This window comes from Salvelinus fontinalis, chromosome 6, assembly GCF_029448725.1.
Source record: "Salvelinus fontinalis isolate EN_2023a chromosome 6, ASM2944872v1, whole genome shotgun sequence".
Classification (NCBI taxonomy): domain Eukaryota; kingdom Metazoa; phylum Chordata; class Actinopteri; order Salmoniformes; family Salmonidae; genus Salvelinus; species Salvelinus fontinalis.
This window is the reverse complement of record NC_074670.1, coordinates 56081454-56094751: the sequence shown is the minus strand read 5'-3', so window position 1 is coordinate 56094751 and position 13298 is coordinate 56081454. Positions and strand designations below refer to the sequence as shown.

The following is a 13298-nucleotide window of genomic DNA, read 5'->3' as shown; positions in this document are numbered from 1 at the left end:
CTTAGGGAGTGAACGTTATATATAATAAAAGGATTACATGGAGAAAAATCAGGCTTCTCTAAAATGAAAATGGATGGCCATCCCTTCAGCAAAATATATTTTACCGAAACTCTCCCTGAACGTTTGAAAAGAAACAACTGACCATCCCCTATACCCAAAATAATAACAAAACAAAAAAAGTGGATAGCAGAAAACATGTCTACAGTTTCCCCTCACATCTTGGATAGACCAGAGCCTTAGATGTGCAGGTTACGAAACTGTTCTTCATCCAGTAAGCATTACATGGCAACACAGACATTTTGATAGAGCAGATGGCTGAGGGCCAGAAGGTTGTGGGTCCACAGATCACCATGCACAAGAGTAGGGGTGGAAAGAGCTCCTTTAGATTAATGCAATCTCCTTTAGATTAATGCAATGCTTTTATCATCGTATTTGCAGGTCCAAGAAAAAAGTGCCTTTTATAAAAATTTCATGCAGTTCCACGTCATTTTACATATCAGAATGTTTATTTATACCACACAAATTACAGGCTAAATTGAACTAGGCAAGTCAGTTAAGAACAACATATTTACAAAGACAGCCTACTCCGGCCAAACCCGGACAACTCCGCCCTATGGGACTCCCAATCATGGCCGGATGTGATATGGCCTGGAATCGAACCAGGTACTATAATGACACCTCTTGCACTGAGATGCAGTGCCTTAGACCATTGTGCGACTCGGGAGGCCAAATCAGTGTGCCTTGTTTGCAACAAAACTGTCCGTTTACAAAGACGTCATTATGAATCTTTCAAAAGCTAGGCCTACCTTTCCACCCCAGGCAGAGTAGGCCTACCGACGCAGAATAATGTAAGCTTTATCTGCTGGCTACTCTTCTTCTGTGGCTCAACCCAACGAGAGATGGTCACAAGTGTTTCTCAAAAAGCTGTCTGGGTTCAAACATCTTCTATTCTACAGAAAGTGAATAGCTTAATCAATTGATAGTGACAGTAATAAATTACTTCCCAAGCAAAGTAAATTTTTTGTCTCCTCGACTATAGAAGGTTGGTTTGTTTGACATTTAGAGGCTGAGCTACAAACAATGATATCCCCATATGCATTGGAGTCACGGTCTTTCTAGCATAAAGCAACACGGACCAAAGCTCTGCTATAGATCCATTTATTTTCTTCAAAATTTAAGCTAACAAGGGGCAGGTCTGTGATTTTCGCCATTTTCTTTAATAAAAGGTAGGCCTATGGCATACCCTCTCATAGCCCCTCAATTCGAGTCTTGGTTTGAACTTAACAGCCGTTCACTGACACGAAGGTAGGCTATTTAAAGAGTGCATGGTGGGTGGAGGATATAGCAGCCTATAGCCTAATTTCGTCATTCAAACAGATAGGCCTACCTCTTATTTCTTAAATAGGAATAAATAGGCCCCAACACAAATCTTGTTGGTAGTAAAGTGTAATTAAAATGAGGACTGTTGAAATGAATTATGCCTACTCGAATTTGCCGATTGATTGTGCTATGGCTGCCGCTTCAAGGTTCAGAACCACAATGTAAGTTACTAGAATCTGGCATACATTTAAACATATACAGTTGAAATCAGAAGTTTACATACACTTAGGTTGGAGTCATTAAAACTCGTTTTTCAACCACTCCACAAATTTCTTGTTAACAAACTATAGTTTTGGCAAGTCGGTTAAGACATCTACTTTGCGCATGACAAAATACATTTTTCCAACAATTGTTTACAGACAAATTATTTCACTGTATCACAATTCCAGTGGGTCAGAAGTTTACATACACTAAGTGCCTTTAAACAGCTTGGAAAATTCCAGAAAATGATGTTATGGCTTTAGAAGCGTCTGATAGGCTAATTGACATCATTTGAGTCAATTGGAGGTGTACCTGTGGATGTATTTCAAGGTCTACCTTCAAACTAAGTGCCTCTTTGCTTGACATCATGGGAACATCAAAAGAAATGAGCCAAGACCTCAGACATTTTTTTTAGACCTCCTCAAGTCTGGTTCATCCTTGGGAGCAATTTCCAAACGCCTGAAGGTACCACGTTCATCTGTACAAACAATAGTACGCAAGTATAAACACCATGGGACCACGCAGCCATCATACCACTCAGGAAGGAGACGAGTTCTGTCTCCTAGAGATGAACGTACTTTGGTGTGAAAAGTGCAAATCAATCCCAGAACAACAGCAAAGGACCTTGTGAAGATGCTGGAGGAAACAGGTACAAAAGTATCTATAGAGACAGTAAAATGAGTCCTATATCGACATAACCTGAAAGGCTGCTCAGCAAGGAAGAAGACACTTTTTGGAGAAATGTCCTGTGGTCTGATGAAACAAAAATAGAACTGTTTGGCCATAATGACCATCGTTATGTTTGGAGGAAAAAGGGGGAGGCTTGCAAGCCGAAGAACACCATCCCAACTATGAAGCACGGGGATGGCAGCATCATGTTGTGGGGGTGCTTTGCTGCATGAGGGACTGGTGCACTTCACAAAATAGATGGCATCATGAGGTAGGAAAATTATGTGGATATATTGAACCAACATCTCAAGACATCAGTCAGGAAGTTAAAGCTTGGTCGCAAATGGGTCTTCCAAATGGACAATGACCCCAAGCATACTTCCAAAGTTGTGGAAAAATGGCTTAAGGACAACAAAGTCAAGGTATTGGAGTGGCCATCACAAAGCCCTGACCTCAATCCTATAGAACATTTGTGGGCAGCACTGAAAAAGCATGCGCGAGCAAGGAGGCCTACAAACCTGACTCAGTTACACCAGCTCTGTCAGGAGTAATGGGTAAAAATTCACCCAACTTATTGTGGGAAGCTTGTGGAAGGCTACCCGAAACGTTTGACCCAAGTTAAACAATTTAAAGGCAATGCTACCAAATACTAATTGAGTGTATGTAAACTTCTGACTGGGAATGTGATGAATGAAATAAAAGCTGAAATAAATAATTCTCTCTATTATTCTGACATTTCACATTCTTAAAATAAAGTGGTGATCCTAACTAAGACAGGGGATTTTTACTAGGATTAAATGACAGGAATGGTGAAAAACTGAGTTTAAATGTATTTGGCTAAGGTGTATGTAAACTTCCGGCTTCAACTGTATGTATGTATGTATGTATATATATATATAAATATATATATATATATATATATATATAAATATATATATATATATATATATACATATATACATATATACATATATACATATATACATATATATATACATATATGTATATACATATATACATATATACATATATACATATACGTATATATATATATATATACATATATACATATATACATATATATATATACATATATGTATATGTATATGTATATATATATACATATATACATATACATATACGTATACGTATACGTATATGTATATGTATATATATATATATACGTATATACATATATATATATACATATATATATACATATACATATATATATATATATATATACATATACATATACATATATACATATATATATATATATATAGCAATGGTGAACCCCCCCCAAAAAATATATATTACATATATTTTTGCAATATTTAGATTTTTTACTTATTTTTTTTTTAACAAACAAATATCAACAATCAAAAGAGGAATAGTCACATGCAAACAAGCATACATAAACTATTTACATTGCCAGGAATCCTAAACTAACAAACATATTCATTAAGAATAAAAGTTTTAATTGCCTTTTTTTAAATATATGTAAGCAGTGACATATTGTTTAAATTCAATTATAAAGTGAACAAAACGTTTTTCTGAATTGGACCATTTGCATTTGTGAATATTAAATGTACCTAATATTATTAGCAGTTCAATTAAATATCTTCAGTCAGAATTTCTGAAATAAATCATATCAAAATCTTTAAAATTGTACAACCTGTCCTGTTTTCTTTGTAACAAAGTTCTGTATGTCAATTCCAAAAAAGTATACTATAAATATAGGTAAAAACAAATAATGGTCTCCTTCTCCATTCCAAAGAAATCACAACTTGAATCTTTCTAAAACATGTTTCACAGGATAAATTATATGTAACATTTTGAATGAAACATGCTTTACCTTGTTACTGATACAATATTTGATAGAAATTTTAGCAAGTTATTTAACTGAAAAAATCTTGCTGAGGGAAATGTAGTATCACAAACAATATTACTAATCTGTTCATTACTACATTTATCTTTGAGGATATTAATATTGCTAATGAATATATTTGAATGTAAATCTGTTACATCAACCACAGAGAAGAAATGTATATATTGGAGTCGCATAGAATTTGCAACAACAACAAAAATTCTGGGTTATTGGAATTCTAAACGTATCAAAAAATTCCCCATATGAGAGTAGATATCCATCCTCATTCAGTAACTGACCAACCAAAATAAATGTATTCTCAAACCAGTTCCGAAAAAAACAAACTTATTTTTAATTGTATATCTCTGTTGTTCCATAGAAAGTATCTGTGTGGGGGACAATTATGTTTATACGCTAACATCCAAGCTAAAAGTGCCTGACTGCTTATGAAATTTGGCCAATTTTATTGAGATTTTATAAACATCAAAATTACACGGAAGCAGAAATTCTAAACCACCACCAGTCAAATAAATACTTAGGGTAGACATTCCAAATACTGTCCTGGGTGGCGCAGCTGTCTAAGGCACTGCAGTGCGTGAAGCGTCACTACAGATCCGGGTTCGAGCCCGGGCTGTGTTTGCAGCCGGCCGCGACCGGGAGACCAATGAGGCGATGCACAATTGGCCCAGCTTTGTCCGGGTTAGGGGAGGGTTTGGCCGCCCGAGATGTCTTTGTCCCAACGCGCTCTAGCGACTCCTGTGGCGGGCCAGGCGCATACACGCTGACACGGTCGCCACGGGTTAAGCAAACAGTGTGTCAAGAAGCAGTGCAGCTTGGCAGGGTCGTGTTTTGGTAGACGCATGGCTCTCGACCTTCGCCTCTCCCGGGTCCGTACGGGAGTTGCAGCGATGGGACAAGACAAACTACCAATTGGGTACCAAGAAATTGGGCAGCAAAAGTGGTAAAAAAAAGTTTTTAAAAATAAATATAAAAATCTATTATTTAGAGTATTGAAATGTAAAACCTCAAGACCTCCTTGTTCTTGGGTAATACTGAGAATATATTTCCATAGATATTGAGGCTTGTTCTGAATCTGGCTTATTTTGAGGTCATTAACTCTGATAAATACATCATGGGCAATAAACATGACTTTTAATCAAATCTATCAAAGTTGACCTCTGGTCCTCATCCTCCTCACTCTCTCCTTCTCAAATTGAACATAGGCTAGTCCACGACACAAGATTTAAAAAAATGTGTGCTCTGTAGGTCTAATCACATATTAGTTTTGGAAAGAAGCTTTTGACTCTCTTCCTGAACTGCCACCGTATTCCTACACAGCACAGCCATTGATTAGGCAGCACACAAAACAGTTTTTGATCAGCAAGAGCAGAGCAGGCCAGGGCTCAGGGTTGGAATATTCATTGCAATGTGTAATGCAGCCTAGTTGTATTTACACCATCCCAGCAGCTATCTTAGAAATATAACTTTGCTCTGAGCATGCACTTGGCAGTATATAGTCTATAGCCTATGGATCATTTGATTGAGACCACACTAAATATTCTATAGACACTTAATATTGCACGCCCAGCGGAGAATCAGAGATGAGGGGTGGCATCGGGCACACATCGATGTGTAGCCTAATAAGCAACTAATTCTAAAACACTGAGAAATATAGAAATGTCATCAATAACAAATTACATGACCATCCCTGGACTATATATTATTATTTTTTAACTTAACCTTCCCCTTAACTGACATTGAAAAGCATGACCCTCCCCATTATCCTCTAGGTAACCCTTCTGTACATTTTTATCCATCCCTTTTGAGGAGAAGTCAACAGCAAAACATCAGCAAGGACATTTTATAAGCCTGCAAAACTCTGCCTCCTCTGACACCAGTTTATTTGTAGCTCTTGTTAAAGGTGATTTATCCATGTGAGGGATGCAAAGGGGGAGACCTACATACAGGAGAGGACAGAGAATGAACCCAAACGTAAATGGCAGTATTTATTTGCACCTGTAGCTCATATTACATTGTGGTAAACGGGTGTCTAGATTTTCACATTAATACTGTCATGATAATCACTTAATAAATCATTATTTATGAATACATACCCACAGCTGGGAAAGGGATGAGTCTCTTTATGATTATTTGGGTTGCTGGACTCAACCTGTTGGCTCTCTGAATCAGTACATTCAGTCCCACCTAAACACAGCAAAAACTTTAGGATAAACCCTCAACTAAATGAGGTACTGTTTTACACCTGTCGTATCCTATGCATGTGGCAAATAAACTTTGAAACTTAAACCTATTCAACTTGTAGCACCTATGTTATTACATATAACACAAATAGGCAGGACAGAATCCCTGCTCTGAGACTGAATATTAATTACCATAAATGTATAATAAATCAACAACTGACCGCAAGGGAGACAGCACTGGTCACAGCTCCGAAGTAACCTTGAAGAAACGTGGATGTTGGTGTAGGCTAATATGAACAACAACATGAATGACTTAGTATTTCACAGCCTCTCACATAAGTCTAACGCTGGCTTGAATACCAAAACTCTAAATAGAAAATGGACACTTCGACATCAGCCATATGTGCAAAACACTTTTTTTTTAGGGCAAACCATAGCAAAACATTTCTTATTGCAAGTCCAGGTAATCCCTCCCTGTTTCAGTCAATTGTATTCTGTTTGGGCCTAATAAACATGACCCATGGTTAAATAGGTCATTATTAATACAACATCACAATAAGGTGCAGAGAGTTTCAATTTGCCTGCTGGGGAGAAATTCATTGCTGTATAACTCTGATGATGGAACTAAAAGTGCATTGTTTTGCATTGAATAATCTGAAATTTGTAGTTCTGACTATGCTCTTCAAGAGGTGATAATGCAATAAAATAGTTCACATTTATTTAACAATCCCTTGAAAACGGAACGTACTTGTCAATGGTTTTAGCTGAGCTGGGGTTCTCCTTGCCCTAGGCTACCTTAGAAACATCCTAGGCTACCTTAGAAACATCATACGCTACCGTAGAAACATCATACACTACCTTAGTAGCATTGCGGTTTGAGTAGTTGACACAGGCATTGTGACTTTGGTTCAGCCACTGAAAGGAAAAAAAACATTCAGTAAAATTAAAGTACATCAGTTAACAGAACTGGAAAGGAGAGCATATCCAATGAAAAGGTGTCTTGGCATTTTTTTACCTGCCAAAAAATAGTAGATACCACAGTCTGATTTGGAAGAAGAAGGCCCACAACCTAGATGACACCAGATAGGGAGACAATAGTTCAACTACGTTCTTACATTGCCTCTATCAGATCCAGAATGACGGCTTCCATTAGCTCTGGTCATGTCGTTAGCGCACATTCCTCTACTAATTGCAGTAAAGCACACTAAAACCCTGGACCAGAGCTAAGCTTCCATCTACCCCAAGAAGTCAGTAAAGACAATGTATAATTAAACAAATGGCCAAAGTTGAATATTCTTTCCATAGATACATATGAAATACAGTCATATTTCATATAAGACTTACAATTGGTGTTCCAAATGGGACATAACCTGTTTAGATACAAAATAATATAAAATCAGTGTAAAAATGACCAGTAACAAAATAAGTCACTGTCGAAAATCTTCATTCGGAAGTCATACCTGACATTCGGAAAGGCATGAAGATCTTCTCTCCTGTGTCAGGATGAATGATGGCCTGCATACAGATATGAGATATAGAGTGTAACATCATCATCATGCTGCCAAGAGGAGAGGGGGAATGTACTGTATGGCAATAAATGCATGGGGTCAAAATGGGGTCAAACTGCTTTATACAAAGCAGACGTGCACCAAAACTTACCTGCTTCACCTTTTGGGCTTCCCATAGCTAGAGAGTCAAAAACAACATCTGTGTCATTTCAGAGCAGTGAGGGAAAATTTTGGGCTGCTAAATGTAAGGAGTATGCTACAACTACATATTGCAAGCGTCACAAACAATATGCTTGTAAACAAAAAACCTCTTTGGAATAGTACAGTGCCTTCAGAAAGTATCCATACCCCTTGACTTACTCCACATTTTGTTGTGTTACAGTCTGAATTCAAAATGGATTAAATAAAACATTCTCATCCATCTACACACAATACCCCATAATGACAAAGTGAACAAAATATTTTCAGAAATTGTTGCTAATATATTGAAAATGAAATACACAAATATCTCATAGCTGAGTAAATACTTTGTAGAAGCACCTTTGGCAGCGATTACAGCTGGGTGTCACGCCCCCTGACCATAGTTTGCTTTGTATGTTTTGTTTGGTCAGGGTGTGATCTGAGTGGGCATTCTATGTTGTATGTCTGGTTTGTCTATTTATGTGTTTGGCCTGATATGGTTCTCAATCAGAGACAGGTGTTTTGCGTTGTCTCTGATTGGGAACCATATTTAGGTAGCCTGTTTTGTATTGTGGGTTGTGGGTTATTGTCTGTGTGTTAGTTGCTTGTGTCTGCACTATTAATTATAGCGTCACGTTCGTTTTGTTGTTTGTATTAGTTTGGTTAGTGTTTCTTCTTAAATAAATAGAAGAATGAACGTTACCTCGTTTCAACAACCCGGTCGCATTCCGCTTCGCTCCACGGGTAGTATCACATTTCATTTCATTACAGTACAACGGTTTGACTTGTTTGATCTTAGCTAGCTACATAGCCGTCTTTGTATCAAAGATAATTGTGTAGTTTAGAGCGATTTTCTAGGTTAGCTAGCCAGCTATTTTCGTCCTTTTAACGTAACGTAACGTAATCAACACTGCTAGCTAGCCAGCTAGCCACCTAATAGCGGCACTGTAGAAACTATTACATTCAACGGAACAACGGAACGACTTGATTAGTGTAGTGTTAGCTAGCTACATAGTTGTCTTTGCTGTCTTTGTATCTAAGATAACTGTGGAGTCTAGAGTAATTATCGGTTAGCTAGCCAGCTATTTTCGTCCGCCGCGCTGCCGTTCTCCTACCTAGTCAACACTGCTAGTCAACACTGCTAACACTGCTAGCTAGCCAACTTCTACCGAATAGCAGCACTGTAGAAACTATTACATTACAACGGAACGATTTGATTAGTGTAGTGTTAGCTAGCTAGTGTTAGCTAGCTACATAGTTGTCTTTGCTGTCCTTGCATCTAAGACAATTGTGTAGTTTAGACTAATTATCTAGCCAGTTACCGAGGTTACCTAGCCAGCTATCGAGGTTACCTAGCCAGCTACACTTTCAAACAAAGTCAACAACACAGCCACTGCTAGCTAGCCTACTAGCTAGCCTACTTCAGCAGTACTGTATCATTTTAATCATTTTAGTCAATAAGATTTTTGCAACGTAAGCTTAACTTTCTGAACATTCGAGACGTGTAGTCCACTTGTCATTCCAATCTCCTTTGCATTAGCGTAGCCTCATCTGTAGCCTGTCAACTATGTGTCTGTCTATCCCTGTTCTCTCCTCTCTGCACAGACCATACAAACGCTTCACACCGCGTGGCCGCAGACAGCCTAACCTCCACCCACGTGGAGTTCCAGGTCTCCGGTAGCCTCTGGAACTGCCGATCTGCGGCCAACAAGGCAGAGTTCATCTCAGCCTATGCTTCCCTCCAGTCCCTCGACTTCTTGGCACTGACGGAAACATGGATCACCACAGATAACACTGCTACTCCTACTGCTCTCTCTTCGTCTGCCCACGTGTTCTCGCACACCCCGAGAGCTTCTGGTCAGCGGGGTGGTGGCACCGGGATCCTCATCTCTCCCAAGTGGTCATTCTCTCTTTCTCCCCTTACCCATCTATCTATCGCCTCCTTTGAATTCCATGCTGTCACAGTTACCAGCCCTTTCAAGCTTAACATCCTTATCATTTATCGCCCTCCAGGTTCCCTCGGAGAGTTCATCAATGAGCTTGATGCCTTGATAAGCTCCTTTCCTGAGGACGGCTCACCTCTCACAGTTCTGGGTGACTTTAACCTCCCCACGTCTACCTTTGACTCATTCCTCTCTGCCTCCTTCTTTCCACTCCTCTCCTCTTTTGACCTCACCCTCTCACCTTCCCCCCCTACTCACAAGGCAGGCAATACGCTTGACCTCATCTTTACTAGATGCTGTTCTTCCACTAACCTCATTGCAACTCCCCTCCAAGTCTCCGACCACTACCTTGTATCCTTTTCCCTCTCGCTCTCATCCAACACTTCCCACACTGCCCCTACTCGGATGGTATCGTGCCGTCCCAACCTTCGCTCTCTCTCCCCCGCTACTCTCTCCTCTTCCATCCTATCATCTCTTCCCTCTGCTCAAACCTTCTCCAACCTATCTCCTGATTCTGCCTCCTCAACCCTCCTCTCCTCCCTTTCTGCATCCTTTGACTCTCTATGTCCCCTATCCTCCAGGCCGGCTCGGTCCTCCCCTCCCGCTCCGTGGCTCGACGACTCATTGCGAGCTCACAGAACAGGACTCCGGGCAGCCGAGCGGAAATGGAGGAAAACTCGCCTCCCTGCGGACCTGGCATCCTTTCACTCCCTCCTCTCTACATTTTCCTCTTCTGTCTCGGCTGCTAAAGCCACTTTCTACCACTCTAAATTCCAAGCATCTGCCTCTAACCCTAGAAAGCTCTTTGCCACCTCCTCCCCCTCCCCCCCCCTCCTCCCTCTCTGCAGATGACTTCGTCAACCATTTTGAAAAGAAGGTCGACGACATCCGATCCTCGTTTGCTAAGTCAAACGACACCGCTGGTTCTGCTCACACTGCCCTACCCTGTGCTCTGACCTCTTTCTCCCCTCTCTCTCCAGATGAAATCTCGCGTCTTGTGACGGCCGGCCGCCCATCAACCTGCCCGCTTGACCCTATCCCCTCCTCTCTTCTCCAGACCATTTCCGGAGACCTTCTCCCTTACCTCACCTCGCTCATCCTTGACCGCTGGCTACGTCCCTTCCGTCTTCAAGAGAGCGAGAGTTGCACCCCTTCTGAAAAAACCTACACTCGATCCCTCCGATGTCAACAACTACAGACCAGTATCCCTTCTTTCTTTTCTCTCCAAAACTCTTGAACGTGCCGTCCTTGGCCAGCTCTCCTGCTATCTCTCTCAGAATGACCTTCTTGATCCAAATCAGTCAGGTTTCAAGACTAGTCATTCAACTGAGACTGCTCTTCTCTGTATCACGGAGGCGCTCCGCACTGCTAAAGCTAACTCTCTCTCCTCTGCTCTCATCCTTCTAGACCTATCGGCTGCCTTCGATACTGTGAACCATCAGATCCTCCTCTCCACCCTCTCCGAGTTGGGCATCTCCGGCGCGGCCCACGCTTGGATTGCGTCCTACCTGACAGGTCGCTCCTACCAGGTGGCGTGGCGAGAATCTGTCTCCTCACCACTGGTGTCCCCCAGGGCTCTGTTCTAGGCCCTCTCCTATTCCCGCTAAACACCAAGTCACTTGGCTCTGTCATAACCTCACATGGTCTCTCCTATCATTGCTATGCAGACGACACACAATTAATCTTCTCCTTTCCCCCTTCTGATGACCAGGTGGCGAATCGCATCTCTGCATGTCTGGCAGACATATCAGTGTTAATGACGGATCACCACCTCAAGCTGAACCTCGGCAAGACGGATCTGCTCTTCCTCCCGGGGAAGGACTGCCCGTTCCATGATCTCGCCATCACGGTTGACAACTCCATTGTGTCCTCCTCCCAGAGCGCTAAGAACCTTGGCGTGATCCTGGACAACACCCTGTCGTTCTCAACTAACATCAAGGCGGTGGCCCGTTCCTGTAGGTTCATGCTCTACAACATCCACAGAGTACGACCCTGCCTCACACAGGAAGCGGCGCAGGTCCTAATCCAGGCACTTGTCATCTCCCGTCTGGATTACTGCAACTCGCTGTTGGCTGGGCTCCCTGCCTGTGCCATTAAACCCCTACAACTCATCCAGAACGCCGCAGCCCGTCTGGTGTTCAACCTTCCCAAGTTCTCTCACGTCACCCCGCTCCTCCGCTCTCTCCACTGGCTTCCAGTTGAAGCTCGCATCCGCTACAAGACCATGGTGCTTGCCTACGGAGCTGTGAGGGGAACGGCACCTCAGTACCTTCAGGCTCTGATCAGGCCCTACACCCAAACAAGGGCACTGCGTTCATCCACCTCTGGCCTGCTCGCCTCCCTACCACTGAGGAAGTACAGTTCCCGCTCAGCCCAGTCAAAACTGTTCGCTGCTCTGGCCCCCCAATGGTGGAGCAAACTCCCTCACGACGCCAGGACAGCGGAGTCAATCACCACCTTCCGGAGACACCTGAAACCCCACCTCTTTAAGGAATACCTAGGATAGGATAAAGTAATCCTTCTGAACCCCACCCCTTAAAAGATTTAGATGCACTATTGTAAAGTGGCTGTCCCACTGGATGTCATAAGGTGAATGCACCAATTTGTAAGTCGCTCTGGATAAGAGCGTCTGCTAAATGACTTAAATGTAAATGTAAGAATGTATTCACTTCACGCTGCGCCTTGGTCCTACTCTCTTCCACATTACGACGATCGTGACACTGGGAGTCCTTCTGGGTAAGGTACTAAGAGCTTTGCACACCTGGATTGTGCAACATTTGCCCAAGCTCTGTCAAATTGGTAGACAACCATTTTCAGGTCTTGCCATAGATTTTGAAGCATACTGAACAAAAATATAAAACGCAACATGCAAAACTTAAAGATTTTACAGAGTTACAGTTTATTTAAGGATATCAGTCAATTTAAATAAATTCATTGGGCCCTAATCTATGGATCTCACATGACTGGGCAGGTGTGCAGCCATGGGTGGGCCTGGGAGGGCATAGGCCAACTCACTTGGCAGCCAGTTCCAACCACTGGGGAGCAAGAATTTAGGACAAAAAGTGAATTGCTTTGCCGTGGCGTGTATTCATGGATGCCAAGGGAAGCCAGGCTTCCGCAAACAATTCCAAGACAAAAAGAAAAAAACATACAAAATAATTTATACTTCGTCTCTCTGTGTTCCATACATTTCCATCAATTCACAAGAGGCTGCTGAATGTATCTTACCGGAGAAAGCATCAGAGCAAACAAAACAGCATTCCTCTGTCTCAGTAAGTGTAGGGTATCTATCTGAAGCTGTCTGGTCAGAAAGAGTATGACATTGTTGCCCCCGTAGCATTGTATG

The 13298-nt window shown here is 41.7% G+C and overlaps 1 protein-coding gene across 5 annotated transcripts in view; it reads right to left on the bottom strand.

Annotated features, from left to right (window-relative positions):
* The window catches only part of LOC129858177 (sideroflexin-5-like), a 42351-nt gene that overhangs the window by 8302 nt on the left and 20751 nt on the right, over positions 1 to 13298 (bottom strand). For 4 of the 5 annotated variants that reach the window (XM_055927200.1, XM_055927202.1, XM_055927203.1 and 1 more), the window contains 7 exons: positions 7981 to 8007; positions 7782 to 7836; positions 7666 to 7691; positions 7337 to 7390; positions 7180 to 7236; positions 6543 to 6608; positions 6235 to 6325 (listed from right to left, as the gene is read on the bottom strand). In XM_055927200.1, coding sequence (XP_055783175.1) covers positions 6235 to 6325; positions 6543 to 6608; positions 7180 to 7236; positions 7337 to 7390; positions 7666 to 7691; positions 7782 to 7836; positions 7981 to 8007 — 376 coding nt within the window. Of the gene's footprint in view, positions 1 to 3689; positions 6078 to 6234; positions 6326 to 6542; positions 6609 to 7179; positions 7237 to 7336; positions 7391 to 7665; positions 7692 to 7781; positions 7837 to 7980; positions 8008 to 13298 lie in introns of those variants that run through there. The other variant, XM_055927205.1, reaches the window with a different exon arrangement.